This window comes from Canis aureus, chromosome 24 (genome assembly GCF_053574225.1).
Source record: "Canis aureus isolate CA01 chromosome 24, VMU_Caureus_v.1.0, whole genome shotgun sequence".
Classification (NCBI taxonomy): domain Eukaryota; kingdom Metazoa; phylum Chordata; class Mammalia; order Carnivora; family Canidae; genus Canis; species Canis aureus.
Genome location: NC_135634.1, coordinates 27,658,750 through 27,681,106, shown reverse-complemented (window position 1 = coordinate 27,681,106; position 22,357 = coordinate 27,658,750). Strand labels below are relative to the sequence as shown.

General features: G+C 41.9%; 1 protein-coding gene and 1 long non-coding RNA gene across 3 annotated transcripts in view; both read left to right on the top strand.

Annotated features, from left to right (window-relative positions):
* The first annotated feature begins 1,155 nt into the window (after positions 1 to 1,155).
* Positions 1,156 to 13,759, top strand: LOC144296494 (uncharacterized). Its single transcript, XR_013363594.1, has 4 exons — positions 1,156 to 1,305; positions 2,064 to 2,241; positions 3,200 to 3,380; positions 13,641 to 13,759. It is a non-coding gene; the product is annotated as an uncharacterized LOC144296494 (long non-coding RNA).
* A 4,102-nt stretch (positions 13,760 to 17,861) lies between these two features.
* Positions 17,862 to 22,357, top strand: part of MTMR9 (myotubularin related protein 9) — a 51,039-nt gene continuing 46,543 nt past the window's right edge. The window contains exons 1-2 of one of the 2 annotated variants that reach the window (XM_077868638.1): positions 18,015 to 18,146; positions 18,489 to 18,538. Coding sequence is in view for 1 of the 2 variants with exons in the window: in XM_077868637.1 (XP_077724763.1) it covers positions 17,965 to 18,146 (182 nt within the window). In the remaining variant the exon portion in view is untranslated. Of the gene's footprint in view, positions 18,147 to 18,488; positions 18,539 to 22,357 lie in introns of both variants that reach the window. The other variant, XM_077868637.1, reaches the window with a different exon arrangement.

Below are 22,357 nucleotides of genomic sequence, written 5' to 3'. Positions count from 1 at the left end.
TGGTCTAACATATAGTCTATTTTGGAGAATATCCCACGTGCAATTGAGAAGAATGTACATTTTGCTGTTGTTGACAGTGTTCTACAGCAGATTCTATTTTTAAAGTCATTATGGAAAATTTCAAATGAATACAAAAGTAAAGACATCTAATGATGAATTCTTCATGTACTCACCACTCAGCTTCAACAATCTCATGGAAACTTTTAGGAGTTTTGGCAGGTAACACCTCAGTGCTTGTCAATTACTGCAACAACTTGGATTCTCTGGTCAGTGATGGCTCCCCAAGGTGAGAAGGTCAAGAGGTACACAGGTCTTTTGGCATACTGCCAAAATGTCCCCTGCTGAGAAGTTGAGGGGTAAGTTCTGAGTAGTGGGTGATCTCTGTTGGGCCTCCAAAAATATTAAAAACAAAGGAACAAAAGAACTGAGCCTTGTTAACATTTTATGGTATGTCTAATACACAGTCAAATAACGGATTCCCCGAGGATCTTGAAGGAAAGATTTTTAATGCAGAGCTAGGTTTTACATTAGATTGTTACATTAGGTTGTTTGCTGAAGTAATTGCTTGTAAAGTGTTATCTTGTCTAAACATTAGTAAAGACTTTATGGCCATATCTTAGCACATCTTTGTAGAGTGTTGAGCAGATGCTCTGTAGTTTTGTTTGGGTGCTATCAGTTAGGTATGGATCACAGCAGGTCTCAATTACTGCTTGTAAAGCTGGCAGAACACTTTCTTATTCACTCTAAGGTCATACTTCTAACACCCCTTTTATTTCAATAAACAAATTACAATATTTATTTTGCCTTATTTTCTAACATCTTCAGTCTTTTGTGAAGGTTTCTATGGCTTCTTCTTTCTCCTGACTCCTGCTCAAGTGACTTGTTTTCTCATGTGTCTTTTTTTTTTTTAAGATTTTATTTATTTATTAATGAGAAACACAGAGAGAGAGAAGCAGAGACACAGGAAGAGGGAGAAGCAGGCTCCATGCAGGAAACCCGACATGGGACTAGATCCTGGGTCTCCAGGATCAGGCCCTGGGCCAAAGGCGGCACCAAACCTCTGAGCCACCCAGGCTGCCCTCTCATGTGTCTTATAATTGATCATTGTGACATTGTGTTCCATGGAACCTGTGTGTAATAGTTCTTTGACTTGGATGTAAGGTGTAATCCTCAAGTCAATATTTACATTTGCTTTTGCAGGCACCTGATATATTAGCAATCCAGGATGTCTTTAAAGTAAATTATCAGTTTGGTGCTTCCAGGATTCTCAGACGGTATACATTCTGATCCTAAACCTGTATGAGGGTAAAATGCAAATTCTTAAACATATTTGTCTCCTTTTCACTCAGCGGAAAGGTCAAGAGAGACAGATTCCCTTAATATCTCAAGAGAAAAATGATGTTTTCCTCCTGGATTACCCAATTAGGTGTGACTTTCAGGGTCCCAGGTTTATAAACAAAGGTCTCCAGGTAGACTTCTCACCTGTGTGGTCATTAGACTTTGCCTCCCTTTCTCCTCAACCAAATTATTTATTTTTAAGATTTTTTATTTTTAAGATTTTACTCATTTATTCATGAGAGACACAGGGAGAGAGAGGCAGAGACAAAGGCAGAGGGATAAACAGGTTCCATGGAGGGAGCCCGATGTGGGACTCCATCCCAGGACCTCAGATCACGCCCTGAGCCAAAGGCAGGTGCTCAACCACTGAGCCACCCAGTCTTGTTTTTTTTACACTTAGAATTTTATGTCAGCTAGAATTTATTTTGTGATCTGTTCAAGGTAGTGCTAGATTGCACTTTTGTAGACTCAAACAGCATTAAAGGAAAAGAACAATAGAAAATTTATGCCAAATGAGTATGTATTAGGAACTTTGATGAGCTCACCTTTAGGGACAAAATGATATACAAAAGCCAATATCAAGTAATAGATTGCCTTCATACCCTTGGTTACTGTCTGCTACTCACCCTAGTCCTCATTCTTTTTGATACAAAAAGTTGAAACAATGGTTATTTTTTTTTTTATATTGCTTTGCTCACTGCATTTCCTCTGTTCTCATACACTAGCTTTTTCCTGATAAGCTGTCCTGTTGAGAAAAACTATTTGCTCTTCATTGTTTTACATCTGACTCCTCCAGGAAGCTGGGACCTAAATAAAAATGGACAATTAGGATGGTGGATAGATACAAAATTTTGGACTGAGTTTGGGTCCATATCAAAGTAATCTGAGGCTGCTGATAAAAGAGTAAGTATTAAATATTCAACCCCATCTCAATATGGAAACTTAGAATCCAGAATAAATCCCATTGCAATTAACTTTGAAGAACCATTCTAATTCTTTGATAATCAAATATGTACTAAATAAATAAGCCATTGACTGGAATGTAAAGGCGGTTTTGTTCTAGAGAGATTTAAATTACAATGCACAGCCTTTTTAGAAACAAGAGAATACTAAAATAAAGACTATTTTCTGTTAAAATGATAAAATATCCAACTTTGGATTCCTTCCTACCCTTTGTTTGGAATAGAAAAGTTTGCTTTCTCTCCTATTTGAGGACACTCTATTTTATTACAGTCTAAATATTATAATTAAGTTATATCTCTGTGATAGAAGTTCTAATATTCTACTTTTACCTTTTCCTGCAGTGAAGCCTTTTCTTATTTTCTGCTTCTCTACTCAGAAGTTTCCCCTGTTTACTTATCTCCACTTGGCTGGTTTTGAGAGAGCATTTGTCATTGTGTTTCCAAGGTTGTAACTTATAGACATTCCAAGAATTACATAAACCTGATAGTTTTTATAGTCACTATGACAACAAGTCTTCGCTCTCCCTCCGTGTCTCGTATCTGTGCTTGGCTGATCACCCCAGAATCAGAGCAACTTCAGAGATGTTATCTGTAAGAAGATGACTTCCCCACCCAGCTTTACTGAGTCATTAATGATAGATAACGTATGTAAGTTTAAGATGTACAATGTGATGACTTGATGCAAGTGTATTTGTGAAATGAGGACCACAGAAAGGTTAATTAACACCTCCTGGGGATGCATTTTTAAGGTCTTTGAGATCTAGCCTAGATGTTTTTCCTACAAAATCTTTTTACTTAAATTGTGCAGAACTACAATGAGGCCTCTAAATATAAGTCAGTACTCTTATCTCAAGAATAAGCCTAGAGTGATGTTTGGCAATCATCTATGTCCTCCGAAGGTATTCCAAGAGTTTGGCAAGGATCTGACTTACTTCTGCCTATAGCCTGTCATCCAATAGCCCATGCGAATTCAGAAGCTAGACTTCTCATCTGTATCTGGAAAAGAAACGGAGAATGGCATCATGTTGGGACATTTTAATGGCCATCTCGGACATCTGAAAGACTGACAGGCTGTGACTGGTAGGATTCCTTTAGGGCCTTATGGTTCAATCTGATGCAGAGCAGGGATCACAAGTCTTAAAGCCAGATGGTCTTGTACACAAATCCTCATTCCTCCATCAGCAGTGTGGTTTGCGGCAAGTCATTTTAACCTCTTTTGAGTCTCAGTTCCTTCATCTGGAAAACTGGAATTAATACTACTTCATAATATTGTTTTGAGGTTTGGGACATCTGGGTGGCTCAGCGGTTGAGCGTCTGCCTTCGGCTCAGGGCATGATCCCAGGGTCTAGGATCGAGTCCCAGATCAGGCTCCTTGAGGAGAGCCTGTTTCTCCCTCTGCCTATGTCTCTGCCTCTGTGTGTGTGTGTGTGTGTGTGTGTCTCATGAATAAATAAAATCTTAAAAAAAATATTGTTTTGAGGATTAAAAAATAATGTTTGTAATTGATAGCCCCCAAAATATCCAGCTTCTAATCCCTGGAACCTGTGAATGTTACCTTTTATGGCAAAAAACAAACAATTCCCCCTCCAAAACACACACACAAAAAAAACACAAAGATTTTGCAGATGTGATTATTGGAGGAAGTCCTCGAGAGGATGTATGACCCCATCAGCCGGACTCAGACAATTGGAGCCTCCTCACCTTCCCCCCTATGCTTGGAATATACATCCTGCCCTCATTTCCACAGTGAGAGCCATTTTCAAGCATACAGCCTGGAGAGAACAATGTGTTTTTGAGACCATCTGGATAGTATACATAATCAAACCCAATTAAGGTCTCTGTATAAACTTTTTCTAAGATTCTGGTAGGCAAGAATGGAGATATATCCATCTGGCCGATACCTGAGACAAGCCCAGTATGAAGTTCCCTTGCTTATTTTACCTGTCACCTACCAATCTGGAGGGGCTTGCCTCTTCCCTTTGTCTCTCCTAGCCCTCCATGTATGGGGACAAATTTGCAAACCACCTGTAATCAAGTCAAAGATCTTAAGATGGGGAGATTCTCCTGAATTATGTGGGAAGGCTCTAAATTCGGTCATAAGTATCCATATAAGAGGGAGGCAGAGGGAGAGTTGACTACAGAAGAAGAAGGCAATGTGGCTACCGAAGCAAGATGCTTTGCAGATGGAGGCAGGAGCCACGAGCCAGAGAATGCAGCTCTAGAAGATTAAAAAAGGCACAGAAATCATTCTCCCCTAGAGCCTTTGGGAGAGTGTGACTCTGCCCACAAATACCTTGATTTTAGCTTAATGAAAATGATTCCAGACTTCTGACTTTCAGAATTGTAAGAGAGTAAATGTGTGTTTTAGACCGCTAAGTTTGTGGCAATATGTTACAGCATCCATCAAAAATATACACAGCATTAAAGGGCCTGGAAAGGAAATGTAGGAAATGTTCAATAACTATTATTGCCTCCTCACCTTCCCTGGTATACACACATGCCAGCTGCTCTTTTTTTTTTTTTTAACGATTTTATTTATTTATTCATGAGAGACAGAGAGAGAGGCAGAGAGAGAAGCAGGCTCCCTGTGGGGAGCCCCATGCAGGACTCAATCCCGGAATCCTGGGATCACGCCCTGAGCCCAAGGCAGATGCGCATCCACTGAGCCACCCAGTGTCCTCACGCTAGCTGCTCCTAGTTGAACACTCACTGTATCAAGGTGACAGCACCTGTAGCTTCAGAATCACCTGGGGAGCTTATGGAGCAAGCTTAAGTTTCCAGAGGTTCTGATTCTGCAGGTTTGGGGAAGTGCCTGGGAATCTGTACTTTCCTCTATGATGCGTCAACCCCTTGAAATTCTTTTTTTTTTTTTTTTTTAAGATTTTATTTATTCATGAAAGACACAGATAGAGAGGCAGAGACACAGGCAGAGGGAAAAGCAGGCTCCCTGCAGGAAGCCCGATATAGGACTCAATTCCAGGACCTGGGATCATGCCCTGAGCTGTAGGCAGACGCTCAACCACTGAACCACCCAGGTGCCCCTTGAAATTGTGATATAAATGATTTGTACCTCACCCCATTTTGCCTATGGCCAAAAATGATCTGCAGTCACTGCCAAGTAAACACCAAGAGGAGGAAGACAAATAGGAGGGGGCTCGCAGGCAAAGGCAGTTTAAGAGCAAGCTGTAGAAATCTGTCTCCTGTGGGGGCATCTTCCTATATTCCAGACCTGTCTTTCTACAGGACCTGTACAGGACTCCTGGGTATGAGGCAGACTGTCAAAATGCCCTTTCCTGGAATATACAAAAATGGTCACAGGAAAAGCGTTGGTGATCCTCCTAAGAACAGATGGAATTACATTTCTCATAATCACAAACATAGTAACAAATGTACAAGAACGTCCTAGGAGTTAAAGAAAAGGTGCCCAGCGGAACTGCAAACAATGCCCTGTTTTCAACTTTATTAATACTTGAGATGTAGCAGGCTGTGTGCTAAGAACACAGCCTGTACTAGGTATTTTATGTACTTCAAGTAATTATATAATTTCATTTAATCTTCTTGACAGCTGCCAAGTTGGTTATTTTCATTGTATAGGTAGGAAAACTGAAGCTCAGAGAGGTTAAGTAAATTGCCTGAGGTCACACAGTTGATGAGTTCTTTTTGAATTAACTGCCTGGGGAAGAATTCTGGATGGCCACAGGGTACAACCTGACCCACACAGTAGCATTTCTTTGCCACTGGCAACTCTATCCCTGGGGTATATCCTCTGGTAAAGTAGCAGGGACCTAGAGGTCGAACCTCTGCTAAGTCCACAGTATTCCTGAGGTTCCTTCATAGATTTGCTTCTCCCCTGGTGGACAGACATGGAAGTTTGTGTCCAGGATAAGGCTACTGCCAGGGTGGGAAGCTGTAAGGACAAACTGATGAGCTATGGCTCAAACACAAGACAGAGAGGAGAGTCAGGGTCACATGGAGAACCATGATGGAGGCGTGAGGGATGCCAGAGTCATCTGGCGTTGTCGATTATTTCTTAATCTTTGGTGTTATGTGGTTTCTGTTTTTAAATAAAAAGATGATCTGTGTCAGTTTGCTTAGGGCTGCCATGACAAAATACCTGACTGAGTGGTTTAAGCAATGAAGTTTATTTTCTCATCATTCTGGAGGCTAGAAATCCAAGATCAAGGTGTCAGCAGGGTTGATTTCTCCTCCCGAGGCCTCTCCTTGGCTTGTAGATGGCCATCTTCTGCCTGTGTCCTCACATGGTCTTCCCTCAGAGTGTGTCTGCATCCTAATACCCTTTTCTTATAAACACATTAGTTACATGAGACTAGAGCCCACCCAATGACCTCATGTAACTTTAATTCTGTCTTTTTTTTGGCTTTATTTTTTAATATTTTATATAAATTCAATTTGCCAACATATAATATATCAGTGCTCATCCCATCAAGTGCCCTCCTTAATTCCCATCACCCAGTTACCCCATTTCCCCTCTGCTACCCTTTGTTTCCCAAAATTAGGAGTTTCTCATGGTTTGTGTCCCTCTCTAATTTTTCCCCACTAAGTTTCCCTCCTTTCCTTTATGGTCCCTTTCACTATTTCTTATATTCCACATATGAGTGAAACCATATGCTAATTGTCTTTCTCCAACTGACTTATTTCACTTAGCATAATACTATCCAATTCCATCCACATTGAAGGAAATGGTAGATATTCATCTTTTCTGATGGCTGAGTACTGTTCATTGTATATATAAACCACATCTTCTTTATCCATTCATCTGTCCAAGGACACTGTGGCTTCTTCCACAGTTTGGCTGTTGTGGACATTGCTGCTATGAACATTGGGGTGCAGGTGTCCCATCGTTTCACTACATCTGTATCTTTGGGGTATATTTCTGTCTTAAAAGAAAGAATCTCCAAATAGTCACATTCTGAGGCCCTGGGGTTAGAACTGCAACATATGAATTTGGGGAGGACACAATGCAGCTCATGCCTGCCTTTGGTCCTATTCATGCTTCTTCCCTCCCCCATCAAAAGAAAAAAATAGTGATTACAGTATAGATCCTTCAGAGTTTGGCTTCATTAGATCCTCCACCATCATTTTCTTCATGGCAAAAATATGCTACCTTCTCTTTGGTACCTTAATGTCCCCTTTTCCTTCATAACTAAAGCAATGAGAAGATGCCACTTGGGTTGAAAGTACCATCATTCCAACAACACATTCAGCTATAATAGAAACCTGAACATCATACTCATCTTATATTTTTATGGCACCTTACAGTTTACAGTTTTATGTCATAGATATCACCTGATGCTTAACATAATTTGGTTATGTGGGAATTGCTATCCTGATTTTGCAGGTATGACAAGAATGAAACTGACCATCCCATGCCTATATGACTAGTAGCATGTGTTAACATGATCTGCTGAGGCCTCCTTGGTAGTTGGATGTCAAGTAAAGGATATCAGGATTCCCTGTGACATTAAGTGGGAGAATAGTTGTCTTAATCCAAACAGAATCAATTTTCCTACCAATAACAGGGTTGGGTAATAATAGTGTTTTTCTTTTTCTCTTTCTTTCTTTCTTTCTTTCTTTCTTTCTTTCTTTCTTTCTTTCTTTCTTTCTTCTCTCTAGAAATGAACTCTCTAGGTTTTTTTAGACCCCAAAGGCATATAACTATCTCTGGCGGTGGGAGGGTGCACAAATAAATTATTGGCCTAAAAAAAATCCTTTGCAATTAGTAGTGCATCAGAACTCCCCTCATATTGCTTCCTCAACTTTTTAAAAAGATTTTATTCATTTATTTGAGAGAAAGACAGAGTGAGCAGTAGGAAGGGGAAGAGGGAGAGAGAAAGAGAAAGAGAGAGAGAGAGAGAGGGAGGGAGGGAGAGTGAGAGAGAGAGAGAGAGAGAGAGAGAGAAGCAGACTCCCTGTTGAGCAGGGAACAGAATGCAGGGCTTGATCCTAGGACCCTGGATCATGACCTGAGCCAAAGACAGACCTCAACCCACTGAGCCACTCAGGTGCCCCGGCTTCCCCAACTTTACCATCTGGACTTTTAGGACTGATGACAGACATGGTTACCTTTTCTTGATTGTTCTTTTATTTCGTTAACATTTGTTAACTGTCTTTTATGTGCCTAGTACTGTGAGGAGTTCTGAGAGGGGAGGAAGCACCAAAAGAAATAGGATTTAGACTTTTCATTCCAAAAGGCACATGGTCCAGTGAGAAACTAATATGACCAGCAATATCACAAAGAAAAGAAAGAAGCAAGTGAGTAAAGGAGTGTCAAGTGTGACATAAATATGTACCACATTCAATTCTCAGATTTAAAATTTGATGACACAAAGGATGAGGCCAATTAAAAAAGATATGTTTCCAGGGTGCCTGGGTGGCTCAGTCAGTTAAGCACCTGCCTTCAGCTCAGGTCATGATCCCAGGGTCCTGGGATTGAGCACCACATTGGGCTCCCTGCTCAGGGGGGACTCTGCTTCTCCCTCTGCCTCTGTTCCTCCACGAGCTTGTGCTCTCTTTCTCTCAAATAAATAAACAAAATCTTAAAAATATATTTGTTTCCTTGATGGTGATCACAAAAATTCTCTCCTTGGTCAGACTCTAGTCAGGTCCTCTGAGCTTTCTTGACCAGGCCTCAACCTTGGCCTATAAAAATTGCACAGATGATTTCATCCAACCCCCTTCCTCCCCTCACCCACACATTAAAGGTCTTGAATACTCACTAACTTGAATTCTAAAGACTCAAGTCAACATCCCCAGGATGCCCCTAGCCACTTTTAAGTGCCTGCCTGAAAAAACACAAAAGCTCAAAGCTACCAAAAGAATGTACTGTTTGTTCTACCCAACACCTGATGTTAGGCACCCAGCAGGCTCTGTAGAGCATTTGCTAGAAGGGGCTTATAATTGTAAATCCTTGCTCTGTCCCTTTGGATGTATATGTATCTCCTACAACTCAGGAGTGATTTTTCTCAAGGACCTGAAAGCCATTCCTTTGAAATGCAATCTTTGGGAAGGATAGGGCCCTATCTCCCAGTCTGTGGGAGGAGAGAGTCCTAAATTTGATAACTGCCACCTAACAGACAAAGCTGCCCTAATAGCATTTATACTGACCAAACATTGGTAATTTTTTATTTCCCTGACTCTGTGCAAGCCCCCAGCTATTTCTCCTCCTTATTCCCCCATTCTTCCTTTGAAATGCCCAGTCACCTCTGAACAAACTGAACTTGAGCTCCATTCACTCTGGACTCTTCCCGACTGCAATAGTGTATTACTGATTACAATCTGTCCTGACCATTTTAACTTGTGTCTGGCTTTTTTAAGTCTTTGACACTGATGATGACAGAATGTCCTCTTAAGTCTTAGGATAGGGGATGTTCTCAAATTGAAAGTCATGAAAAATAGATTTTCATTGCTCCTTAGAAATAAAATCCTGAGGGACACACACACACACACACACACACACACACACTGAAACCATGGAGAAAAGTGAAAGTGAATCAAGGGACCAGAGACTTTTCACTAGGGAGGGCTTGATTAAAAATGCAGCAGAAGGGGTGCCTGTGTGGCTCAGTCGATTAGGCATCTGCCTTCAGCTCAGGTCATGATCTCATTCTTTCCCTGCCCCCTATCCATTCTATCTCAAAAAAATAAAAACTTAACTAGACTTAATAAATGATGGGGAAGGAAGCATTGGCTATAGAAAGATCTCTCGCCAGAAAGTTACAAGGAAATGGGTTTTACCTCCCAGTCTGCCACTCACCAGCCATTTGATTTTAGAGAAGTTTTTTTGCATCTCTGAGCTTCAGTTTCCTCATCTGTAAAATGAGAGGATTGGATTAGATGATTCCATTTCATTCAGATGTATCTGTCAAATATTTATTATATACTCATCACTGTGCTCAACTCTAGGGTTACAAAGATCAGTAGGGCCCAGGCCTTGTCTTCATGCAGGTGAGGGAGTGGACGATAAAGTGTCATAGAAGCTATTGATCAGTGCATGGGGCCTAAGCATGGGAGGAAGTGAATTTAAAAAGGCTAGTAGGGACTCAGAGGCTACCCCAGCAGGGCAGGATTAGTGTACATTAAGGTTAGGAAAAGGGATCGTGGTCAGAAGGGGGAATTACAGAATTTCAAAATTTCAGGTGTAGAGAAATTCTGGCTGGTGATAAGATTACATTGCATGGACATTAAATTTTGAATGTATGATTTAGCGACTCTTATTTGAACTCCTACCAGTAACCCTTTATGATAAAACAATACAGTTCACAGCAGTGGTCACTGGTGCCCAGTCTTTCGGTGGTCTTTGATGATCTCTCAGAATCTAAACTTCCTTAGAAGGATCTGCAGTTATGCTTCTTTGTGTAAGGGCTGTATTAACATTGGATTGCCCATCCAGGCCAACTCTAGACTATGTATGATGCTAAATCACAGCTCCAGTCTACCATTGTGTTTAGCTGCCAGAATTTGCAGATAATCATCATGTTGCAGTGGGTCTTTTTAATTTTGATTCTTTCAATCCTAGTTTTTTTTTTTAAATTATTTGTTTATTTGAGAGAGAGAAAGAGAGAGATAGAGAGAGAGAGCGAGCGCACACAAGAGCGGGGGAAGGAGAAGCAGACTCCCTCCTGAGCAGGGAGCCTAAGGCAGGGCTCAATTCCAGGACCCTGGGATCATGACCTGATCCAAAGGCAGATTCTTGATGATGAGCCACCCATGCGCCCCTCAATCCTAATTTTGAAAAAAATGTCTAAATATAGAAATTTTGAAAGATTGGTGAACTCCACATCCTTAAACCCTTCACCCAAGTTAACCAATTATCAATAATTTGCCACATTTTCATGCTGTGTGTTCTCTATGTATGTGTGTGTTCTATGTGTGTATATACATACACACATACATATATAATCAATATATATTTTTCTGAAACATTTGAAAGCTGCAGACATTGTGACACTACATCTTTAAGTCTTTCAGCACGCGTCTTTCAAGAAAAAAAGCAGTTTCCTCTTACATAACCACATTATTATTATCTGATTGAAAAAATTAACATTAACTCAATATCATCCAGTATAAAAACCACGTTCACACTTCTCCCAAAAATCTTTTGTGTTTTTTTTTTTTTTCGATCAGGGATTTAATCAAGTTTCTTGCCTTGTGTTTGGTTATTCTAACCCTTTGCTTCTTCAAATCTGCAATGGTCCTCTTCCCTTTTGCTTTTGTTTTGGTTTTCCATGGCACTGAATTTGTAGGGGAGTCCAAGCCAATTGCCTTGTAGAATGTCTCATTCTATGAATGTGTCTAATGGTTTCCTCATGCTTAGATTTGAGGTAAGAGTGTCTCGATAATGCATATCCCAGGTGATGTTGTGTACTTGTTATTGACTTATATCAGGAGGCACTGATGATCACTTGGTTATAGTGATGATCACCAGATCCTCCATTGTAAAGATATGTTTTTTCTTTTTGTAATTCATCATCTGTGGGGTGACACTTGTGGATCTGTACTCTTCAAGTGGTCATTTCTGAAAGAAAAGGAGGGGGAGTGAGAAGAGCAGAATAGAAAGGGAAAGGAAAGGACAGTGGAGGAAAGTCAAAGGAAGAAAAGTAAGGGAAGACACAGGAGGAGAAATTGGAACAGTTGTCTTAGTCTACTGAACAAATTAAAGGATTGAAAACAAAACTATTATGTCACATTTCAAATTATAAGTAAAGCTTCCAATAAATAGTGTGGGGAGGGAAAAAATGGAAGCTGGGAAGCTGTGAATAAAAGAGCTGAGGGCAGACTGAGGTTGCTTCCCTAACTTGTTGGATGCTGATCCTGACTTAGGTTCAGTGACAATAAAATAAACTCCAACAGTAATCACTGAATTAGCATTGTTGACATTCCCACCTAGTAAATTTTCCTACTTCTTAATTATGCTTTTATTTTAGATGTGACTCTTTATTTTAATTATATCCAATTATATGTAATTGCATATTCGTAGTTCATTTCATTATGGCTATGAGCAGAGAAGCACTTTGCCAAAAAGAGTGTGTTGACTTTCTGAATATTCCCTTTATTTCTCTTTCCAACTACCAGTGTGTGCAGAGGTGGTTGAGTTCATATGTATATGTCTCCCACTATCAAATGCATCTCTGGGGCACACATTCTTTGACATTGCTGCTATTGAGAGGTAGGATCTATATACTCTCCCCTTGAAACTGAGTGGGTTTTTGCAACTGTTTAAAATCAAGAGAGTGCAGTAGAGGCAACATTATGTGACATCTGAGTGTAGATCATAAAAGTTGATGTAGCCTCAGCTTTGCCCTTGGGAATATTCACTCTTGACACTACTAGCTGCTTTGTATGCAACCTGACTGCCCTGAGCCCACCCTACTAGCAGGAATATCAAATTAACTCCCATGGAAACCATAGGAGAGACCCCAAGATTGCAGAGAGGGGTACCTAAGCAGTCCTCAGATGCTTCAGCCTCTCCCCCTCCTACTACTCCAGCTCTTGCTACCAGCTGTTGGATGTTGTTTTAAGCAATTATGCTTGGGCTGATTTATTTTTTATTTTATTTTATTTATTTATTTGGGGGGGGGGGAGAGAGAGAGAGAGAGAAGCAGGCTCCTCACCAAGCAGGGAACCTGACACAGGGCTCAATCTTAGGACCCCAAGATCATGACCTGAGCTGAATGCAAACACTTAACTGACTGAGCCACCCAGGTGCCCCTTGGGTTGATTTATTATATGCGCAATAGCCAACAGTCCCTAGCACCTTTATCTAGGTGCTAGGCTGCTGTCCTGATTGTTTTCAGAAACTAAAGTGGCTCAGGGAACCAGACATAGGGAATGTGGCTATTAGAATATATCTGAATACAGATCCATTGATTAAATCATTGTCACCAGAACTCCTTTTGTTGTGGTTGTGTCATGAAACTTTAGCCCTCTTTTGCTTACTTAGCAGCGGCTGTATTCTCCTAACACCACAGGTCAGAATCTGAACAGGCAAAAGCAGTGCAGACTAAGTCTAATTTGAATTAGTGTGATGGCAAGGGCTTGAATTTTGGACCCCACCAAACAACACTCCAAAGTGTTGCCTTAGGGTCTCTGCCTTTCTGCTTGGTTTTGCCATTGAAAGGACATCACCATGTGTTGAGCCTCACTTCTTCCTCTTAGCTGGGAACAATACCTCTCCTACCTATTTCACCAGGTCATTACGAGAGGTGTATGTGATAACGTATTGGAAAATATTTTGTGAATTGTAACATAGTGGCCAAGCATAAGTGATTATCTTCATATCTTCACTGCTGACAAATTATTCATCTGTTTTAATTTCCTCAGCTGCAAGGTGGAAATAACATAACATCACCTTCCTCCTACTCTCATCAGAATGCTGCTATAAACAACTGCAATAATATCTAAAATCAGTCAGATTGGGGTGGTGGGAGGAGAGGCCAGGGTGAAATATGTTCAGTAAAATGTGAGGTGTCTTTCAACAAACTGAGTGGCTACTGTGTTTAGACACTAAGCTGGATGCTGGGCATACTACAATCAAGAAATGGTCCTTGCTCTCAAGGATGTTATTGTCTAGTGGAATGTTATGACACATAAAGAGTCTATTTCAATACAGTTTATTAAGAGGTAAAATCAGAGAGCAACTAAGGTGGGCTCAGATCTCATGGGTGGCAATGTAGCATGGTGGTGAAGAGTTCAGAGTCTGCACCCAACAGCTTGGGTCTGAATACTGCTTCCATCACTTATTACTATCAGATCTTGGAAAATTTATTAAGATCTCTATGGCTCAGTTTTCTCATCGGTAAAAACAGAATACTAACCAATCTCAGAGACTTGTGCAAGGACTACATGAATTAATAGATGTGCAAAGCATTTAACACAATATTTGGAATACAGAGTGAACACTCAAAAAAACATGAACTATTTATTATTATTATTTTTTTAAAGATTTTATTTATTTATTTGATAGAGAGAGTGGGAGAAGGAACAGAGGGAGAGGGACAAGCAGACTCCATGTTGAGTGTGGAGCCAACATGAAGCACTATCCTAGGACACCCGGGGTGTGTGGAATCAGAGAGGTTTCTTAGAGGCAGTGACATCTGAGAAGAGATCTGAAGGATGATAGGAGTTTGCAGGTCAAGGGACAAGGTATTAGGAGTGAGGTGGATATATACCAGGCAGAAAGAACACCCAGATTCTTTAAAACAGTGTTTTCTCAAACATTCATGTACATAAAAATCATCAGGAATCTTGTTTAAGTGCAGATTCTGATTCAGTAGCTCTGGAGTGAAACATTTCTTAAAAAGTTCCCAAGGAATGCTAATGATGCTGGTCCCTGTTCTGCACTTCCAGTTGGTAGCAAGGTTCTAACTGGGTGCAATATCTCAAAAGGAAACTGTGAGCTATTTAGGGAGAGCTGGTGTGCAAACTGCTGAGAAAGAGGTTGAGAACTGTTGTGCCAGGCACAGAAAGAGAGCAGGAGAGATGAGATCTGTGATATTGATCGCTACCTAAGGTTCTAGATCACAAAGGTACTTACAAGAAAAGAAAAACAAAATTAAGAACAGTAAAAAAGGCATTAGCTGCCAAATGGAAAGAGTCTGGGGGAAACCCCACTGGAAGAAATGAGACCAACTGAGAGGCTTCCCCCTTAAGTACAGTGAGAGATGGTGGTGGCCTGAACTATGACAATGGCCTTGGGGATAGAGAGGAGTGGGGGTTTCAAGAACTATTAGAAGATAAGATCAACAATTTGGTGACTGATCTGCTTGGGGGATGAAAGTATGGAAAACACAAGGTTATCAACTTTGATTCAGCTGCCACAGTCAAGTGCATAGAGAACAACTGCTCACCAGTGGTACATACAGGCAGTGTCTTCTTCCTCTTAGATGTTCCTGCTACTTTTGGCAATTATTGATTGACCTGCTTTCTTCAAACTACCTTCAAACTCTCAATTTCTACTAACTACTTCAGGCTTAGTAGAGAAACACAGAGCCAGGAAAGTAAATCTGTATGTCAAACTTTAGCCCTTACTCTCTTATTTTGTGTTCATTAGTTGTGTAAGGTGTGTTGGCATTCCCAAAGTAGCTATTACTTTTGAAGTCAAGAGCTGTGTCAAATCTATTGCTTCTATTCCCCACAGTGCTGATGACCAAGGAGGCATTTAATACATACTAGGTGACTATTTGATGGAATAAGATGATTACACATTAATGTCATTTATTACCTCATAAAATAATGATTAAAATAATAACACCTGTAAGGTGTTGAGTTGTTTTACGTGCATTATAAATGCATCAAGGTGCCTGGGTGACTCAGTTGGTTGGGTGGCTGGCTCTTGATTTCCGTTCAGGTCATGATCTTGGGGATCCTGGGATCAAGCCTTTATCCTCAGGTTGGGCTCTGAGCTCAGTGGGGAGTCTGCTTGAGGATTCTCTCTGCGCCCCCCTCCTGTTTGTGCTCTCTAAAATGAATGAATGAATGAATGAATATTTTAAAAGAAATTACATCATCTTCTTTTGTTTATCTGAATGGTCTGAGACCCTTGCATCCAGGCCGATTGGACAATAAACTTGTTTGACTACAGCCTCACAGAATTACCGTAATAGGATGGAAGCCTATCCTATTACTGCCAAGCTCTACTGCCATCTACTGTTTATGTACTCTCTACATTCATATATTCTGCATCCCTTTTCTTCTTTGCTATTGAATATTTGTTTTCTGCAGATCTCAGGGGCTTTCTTTGCTTCAAGCTTCAAACCAGAGTAGATGTAATTTTCTCATAGTTTCCAATCCAGCATAATATTGACAATTTTCTCTTGTGGGCAAAGAGTTTATGCCTTTATGGAATATTAAACATTTTTAAATGTAATGATAATGTTTTTTTCCATAGGCTTTTTGTTTGTTTTTGTTTTTGGTTAAACTAAAAGAAAAAGTCACGGAATTTTGGGGGAATTTTCCCCTATGCCTAGTAGACATCATTAAATTAAGAAAAGACATCTTGGCTACATCCCATTGAGGGTGTAACTCTTACTCATCCTTCAAGGTCATTATTTCAAATGACACCTTCTCCATAAAACTTTCCTTGATTCTCTACTCTGGAAATAAATCCTCCATTGGGAGTTGTTATAATGAGCCACAAAGTAGAAGGACAATAAAAATTCCAGTTAAAAAAATAGCTTTATAAACCAATTCCCGCATTCTCCCTTTCTTGTTGGTTCCCTTTTTCTTTTGCAGACGAGCAAAGCTGGACTCTCAGCTGTAACAATCTTATAAAGTGTTTTTGTTTTAATAAGGAAACATTTTTTGAGGAAGGGCAAGGCCAGAAGCAGGGACACCGTTGGTGGGTGATCTGGTGAGATTTTAGGCAATTAACTTTGTCTTTGATTGCTGCAAGACTTTAGTCTATTAGCTGTCCTTAGGTACTAGATGGTGGAGATTTCAAAGGTTAATGGGCTGCCAGTAGACCAGGACTCTGGCCCATGCACATTTCCCCTCTGGTTCTCTATTTCATAATGCAAATAGTTTGAGGAGGAGGAGGAGCACTAAGCAAGGGGAACTTATTTGAGTAAATTTCTGGCATAACTTAGCTATCTGGAAGTAGTTCAGTGGCACCGTATCTAACGGGGAGGCTGTGGGGTGGTATCAATGCCCTAGTACCTTGACTGCATAGCTCTAGATTGAAGCCCAGTCGGCTACAGGCCAACTTTCGGCAAGTCACTTGAGCTTCCCCCTTGAGAGGATTGATCTTCTCCTCTTCCGTGCGTTGCACGTTACTTCTACCTAGGTCCCTCTCATAGGTGTTTGCACGCTTTTCCCTTCCCTTTCCTTGCTCAAGGTCACAGAACCTCGGTGCGGCGCTCCCTGGGAGTCTGCGGCGCCGGGCCCCGGGCTTCTCCCTTCCACCTGGTGGATGCTCCCGGGTCACAATCCCTCATCCCATCGCACGGCGAGTCGACGAACATCATCACAATTTACAGCAGCCCCACGCTATGAAGAGCCCTTGGGGGCGCAGGGAGGCAGCCGAGGACCTCTTCCCGTCGTCACACCTTCCCCGGAGTATTTGGGAAGGGGGTGGGAGGGACGGCGGCGGGCACAAAGGCGAAGAGCGTTCTCAGGGGAGGAACACAAACCGGGGAGTCTGTGTTTCCGGGAGCACCTCTTCCGGGGGCGGACTGACTTCCGTCTCTGACTCCGCGGTCTTCCGAGTCTCGAGCTCCAGCGCTTCCGCCCGGAGTTGCGCTAGGCTCCCGCTCCCAGAAGCTACTTCCGCCAGGAGTCCCGAGCAGGTCGGTCTGGGAAAGTGGCCCCCAAGGCGGCCTTCCGCTCGTCCCGTCAGCCGGCCCAGGCGCGGCCAGGCCCCCGGCGGCGGCAGCGGCTGCAGGGCCTGTGGCGGAGCGTCCTCTCCGCCCGAGACCCGGGGGGCACCGGGGGCACCGGGAGCGCGAGAGCGACGCGGCGGCCGCGGGCCGGGGGCCGGGGACCGCAGGCCTCGCGGCGCCCACGTCACCTGGGGCGGGGCCCGGCGTCCCCGCCCCGCCCCGCCCCCGCCCCTCCGGCCTGGCCCCGCACTACGGGCGGGTAGTGCTCCTCCGGGGCCCTGCGGCCGTGCGACCGCCTCGGACGGCCCTTGGCTCCGGCCGCGGGCAGCATGGAGTTCGCCGAGCTGATCAAGACCCCGCGGGTGGACAACGTGGTCCTGCACCGGCCTTTCTACCCCGCCGTCGAGGGCACTTTGTGTCTGACCGGCCACCACCTGATCCTGTCCTCCCGGCAGGACAACACGGAGGAGCTGTGGCTCCTGCACTCCAACATCGACGCCATCGACAAGCGGTGAGTGCCCCTGCCACCCGGGGCCCTGGCTGCACCCCCAGGCCGCGCGTCCGGGGTGCCCCTCGCGCCCCTCGCCCAGGCCGCGGGTGGAGGAGCCCGCCCCGGCCGCGCTGGACCCCAGGGGTTGGAGAAAGCCGGAGACCGCGCGGGGCTCGCCTGTGTCCGTGCGCTCTGCGAGCCACTCCCGGGGTCGCCGGGGGGTTGTCACTCCCATCCCGGCGGTCCTTTGTGATACGTGACATTCTTGGGAGCATCTTTAATCTTTAAAAATTTTTTTTATTTTATTTCGTGTTTTTCTTCTTGCACCATCATTTCCCTTGGATTGTTAATCGCCCGCCACAGTTCACCAAGTGTTGGAATGTGATTTAGGGGAAAATCTTCACTTGCCACTGGTGAGTTCTTTTGAGGAAAACTCAAAGAACTTAGTATGTAGTGTCTAAATTCCACAAAACTTTTTTTTTTCTTCTTTTCCTTCAAAAATGTTAACTGTATCGTATTTCTCCTTTTTAAAGAAAAAAACCCCCTTTTTTTTTTTTTTTTTTTTTTTAAGATTTCATTTATTTATTTGTGAGACGCAGAAGCAGAAGCAGAAGCCGAAGTGGGTTCCTCTGGAGACTTGATTCCAGGACCCTGGGATCATGACCTGAGCTGAGGGCAGATGCTTAGTGGACTGAGCCACCCAGACACCCCTCTCCTTATACCTGACCTTCTGGGTCATCAATTGCATGCTTCCTACTATGGGAGATTATAATATTTTTCATTTATCCTTACTAAAGTTCTGCTTTTGGGGAAAAACAACAACAACAACAACACAGAATTGGCTCTTAAGCAAAGATATTAACCTTTTTTTTTTTTTCTTCCCCATCCCAGGCACTGTCTTTCCAAGGCGGTGGCTCAGAGTCAAAAAAGTTATGCTCATGCCTGCAGTCAAAATTCTTATTTCCCCAATGGTCCTGTGTACTTAACTCTAGCCAGGAGAAGGTCAATGGATTATCCAGTTAACACTAAAGTATAAATGAATAACAACAGCTTTTTTATTACCTCTCAGGAGAATTTGGATATTAAGAGGATTCCTAGAAAGGTTATGCCTTAAAAGATGGTAATTTCTAGGGGATCCCTGGGTGGCTCAGTGGTTTGGCGCCTGTCTTCCGCCCAGGGCGTGACCCTGGAGTCCCAGGATCCAGTCCCACATCAGGCTCCCTGCGTGGAGCCTGCTTCTCCCTCTCCCTTTGTCTCTGCCTCTCTCTTTGCGTGTCTCTCTCATGAATAAATAAATAAAATCTTTAAAAAATATATGGTAATTTCTAATGGAAATTACCACTAGAATTAGTCTGCTAAGAAGCAGACTTCTTAGTGAGCTGGAAGCCTGAGCAGGGGCTCCATCCTAGGATCCTGGGTTCATGACCTAAGCTGAGCACAGGCACTTAACTGAGCCACCCACTGCCCCTCATGAACCTTTTTTCTTTTCTCCTCTTCTCTTCTCTTCTCTTCTCTTCTCTTCTCTTCTCTTCTCTTCTCTTCTCTTCTCTTCTCTTCTCTTCTTTCTTTCTTTCTTTTTCTTTCTTCTTTTCTTTTCTTTTCTTTTCTTTTCTTTCTTTTCTTTTCTTTTCTTTTCTTTCTTCTTTTCTTTTCTATGAACCTTTTCTATTAGTCAGTCCTCAGTCTTATTTTTGCTCACTATGTCCTGCATTCTCATGTCTGTATCTTACCAATGCTCTTCTTCTGCCTGGAATGCCTTGTTCCTCCCAAGTTTGTTAAAGATTTATTTAATGTCGTTATGTTCTAGATATTTTGTGAGGCATGAGGAACACCAAGATGAATATAGTTCTTACTTTTTCAGGAGTTTCATAGGTTATCATCCAGTCGTTACTCATCTATCAGTATTTAGTATAAACCATTTTACCTGCCCCCTCTTTTGTAGAATCTTTTAGTTTTCACAGGTAGAAGTAGTCTTCCTCACCTTGAAATCCTATAGCTCTTTATACTTCTTTAATAAATACATATTAAAATTTGTATTTTGATAATTATATATATGTTAGATCCTTGAAGCCAGGACTTCCCTTTGTTTAATTTTTATTTCTTCCAAAACTCCTAACTTGTGCAGATAGGCACATAGGAATTAAAAGAAGAATTGACCTCCAAATGATCAATGATGCCAAAGAATACACATTAGAGTTTCTCTTTACCACCAACTCCCTTTTCTTTTTTTTTTATTTTATGGTTGCTTTTCACACTCTCCTTTCATATTTACCCAGCATTTAGGCCTGGTAGGGCTTAAAAAAGTATGTAAGACATGACCTTTTCATCTGTTAGGGGAGAAATGACAAACTGTGTATACATTTATCTTTTTCCCAGGAAACATGATGATGTGATGGAAAGAGCATAATCTAGGTAGTTGGATCAGAGTTAGTTTAATTATCGGTCTCAAGAAATACTTCATGTGTCTTTTGTGTGCTGCACACTGCCTACGCTCTGCAGGTGCACTGGTGACTAACAAGGGCAGAGAGCTTGTATACTAGCGGAGGAGATAGACATTCAAATAAATCAACAAATAAGTAAATAAGTGTCAGGTAGTAAGTACCAGGAGGGAAAAATAAAGGAAGATGGGAGGGTAGAGAATGCCAGGAGGCAGTGTGCTTAGAAAGAATTTCAGAAAGGACAAGTGACATTTAAATGATGATGTCTGAAGGAAGAGAGGAAGCTAGCCATGTGAATATCGGGAAAAAGAGCATTCCAGCCAGAGGGAACAGTGAATGCAAAGACAGGGACACGACTGGGATGTATGGAGAAGAACAAAGAGGCCAGTGTGACTGGAGGGCAGTGAGAAAGGGTAGAGCCAAGGGGTGTAGCAGAAGCTGGTCAGCGGGATAAGCAGGGGCCAGATGGTGTAGGGCTTTATTTGCCATTGTGATGGTTTTCAAAGGAAGCCCTTGGAGAGTTGAAAGCAAGGAAGGAAGAACTGATAGACTTTTTAGAGGATGGGTCTGGCTACTGGCAGAAAACAGATTGCAGAGGCGCAACAGCAGTGGAAGCAGCGGGCCCAGTTAGGATACCGTTGCATAGTTCAGGGAGAAGGTGATAGTGACTTAAAGAGTGGAAGTGATAGTAGTGTGATCAGAAGCAGTCAGGTTTGAGATGTATTTTTTTTGTTTTTTGTTTTTTTTTGAGATGTATTTTGAAGGCTGAGCTGCCATGCCTTGTTAGTGAATTATAAATGGGATGCACAGTATTAAGGATGCCTCCTTTAGTTCTACCTCTTGTTAGATAGGTGTCCTTGGGCAAGCTACTTAACCTCTTTGAACCTCTCAGTTCTATCACGGAGGAATACAACCCTACTCATATCTAGTAGTAACTTGTATTTCAATGATGCTTTATAAACTCATAGAATGTTCTCATGTACATTGCATACTCAATATTCTTAGATCCTTCCAGCACACGAGGTTTTACACAAGTTACACAGCTATACTTTTTTCTTTTCATGGACCTCAGATGTAGAAAGTTGATTGAGTTAATCTTATTCAGTTGATAACTCATCATTTTCATGATTGATTCATTATAAGGTTTTCTTGTTTTTTTTACATTTTATTCTTCAAGCCCTAATTTTCACCCCTATATTCTACCTCATTCTCAGTCCCTACAGGCAAATATGCTAAGTGTTGCTATTTGTCCTTGGATATATGTCTATCTCTATAAAATATATAACACTATTGTGTGTGAGTTTCATTTCCCTCGGTAAGATTATGTTGCAGGTCTTATCCTATTTCTCAACATTAACTCAGTACTCTTTTTCCAGATCTCTTCATATTGCTGTGTATACATCCATTTTACTGTTTCTGACTACAGCATAGAATTCCAAATTGTCTCCATTTTACATATCTGACCCTTTAGATAACCTCCAATTTCTTGCTATCAAAATGTACTGAAAAAATGTACTCATTTGGGTCCACTTGCAGTCTTGTACAATAATTTCTCTGAGATTGTGTCTAGGATGGGATCAAGCCAGAAGGCGGATAAATAAAATTAGTTCACTTCATCAAGTAATCCTGAAGACTCTCCCTCCAAAATGCCTAGTCCCTTTGCCCCTCCCACTATGATTCCAATTTCTACCACATTGTTGCCAAAGTTTGGTATTATTGTCTTTTTAAGTTTTGCTAGTCTGATGACTGTGGATAGTATCTGTTTGTTTATTTATTTTTAAAGATTTTGTTTAT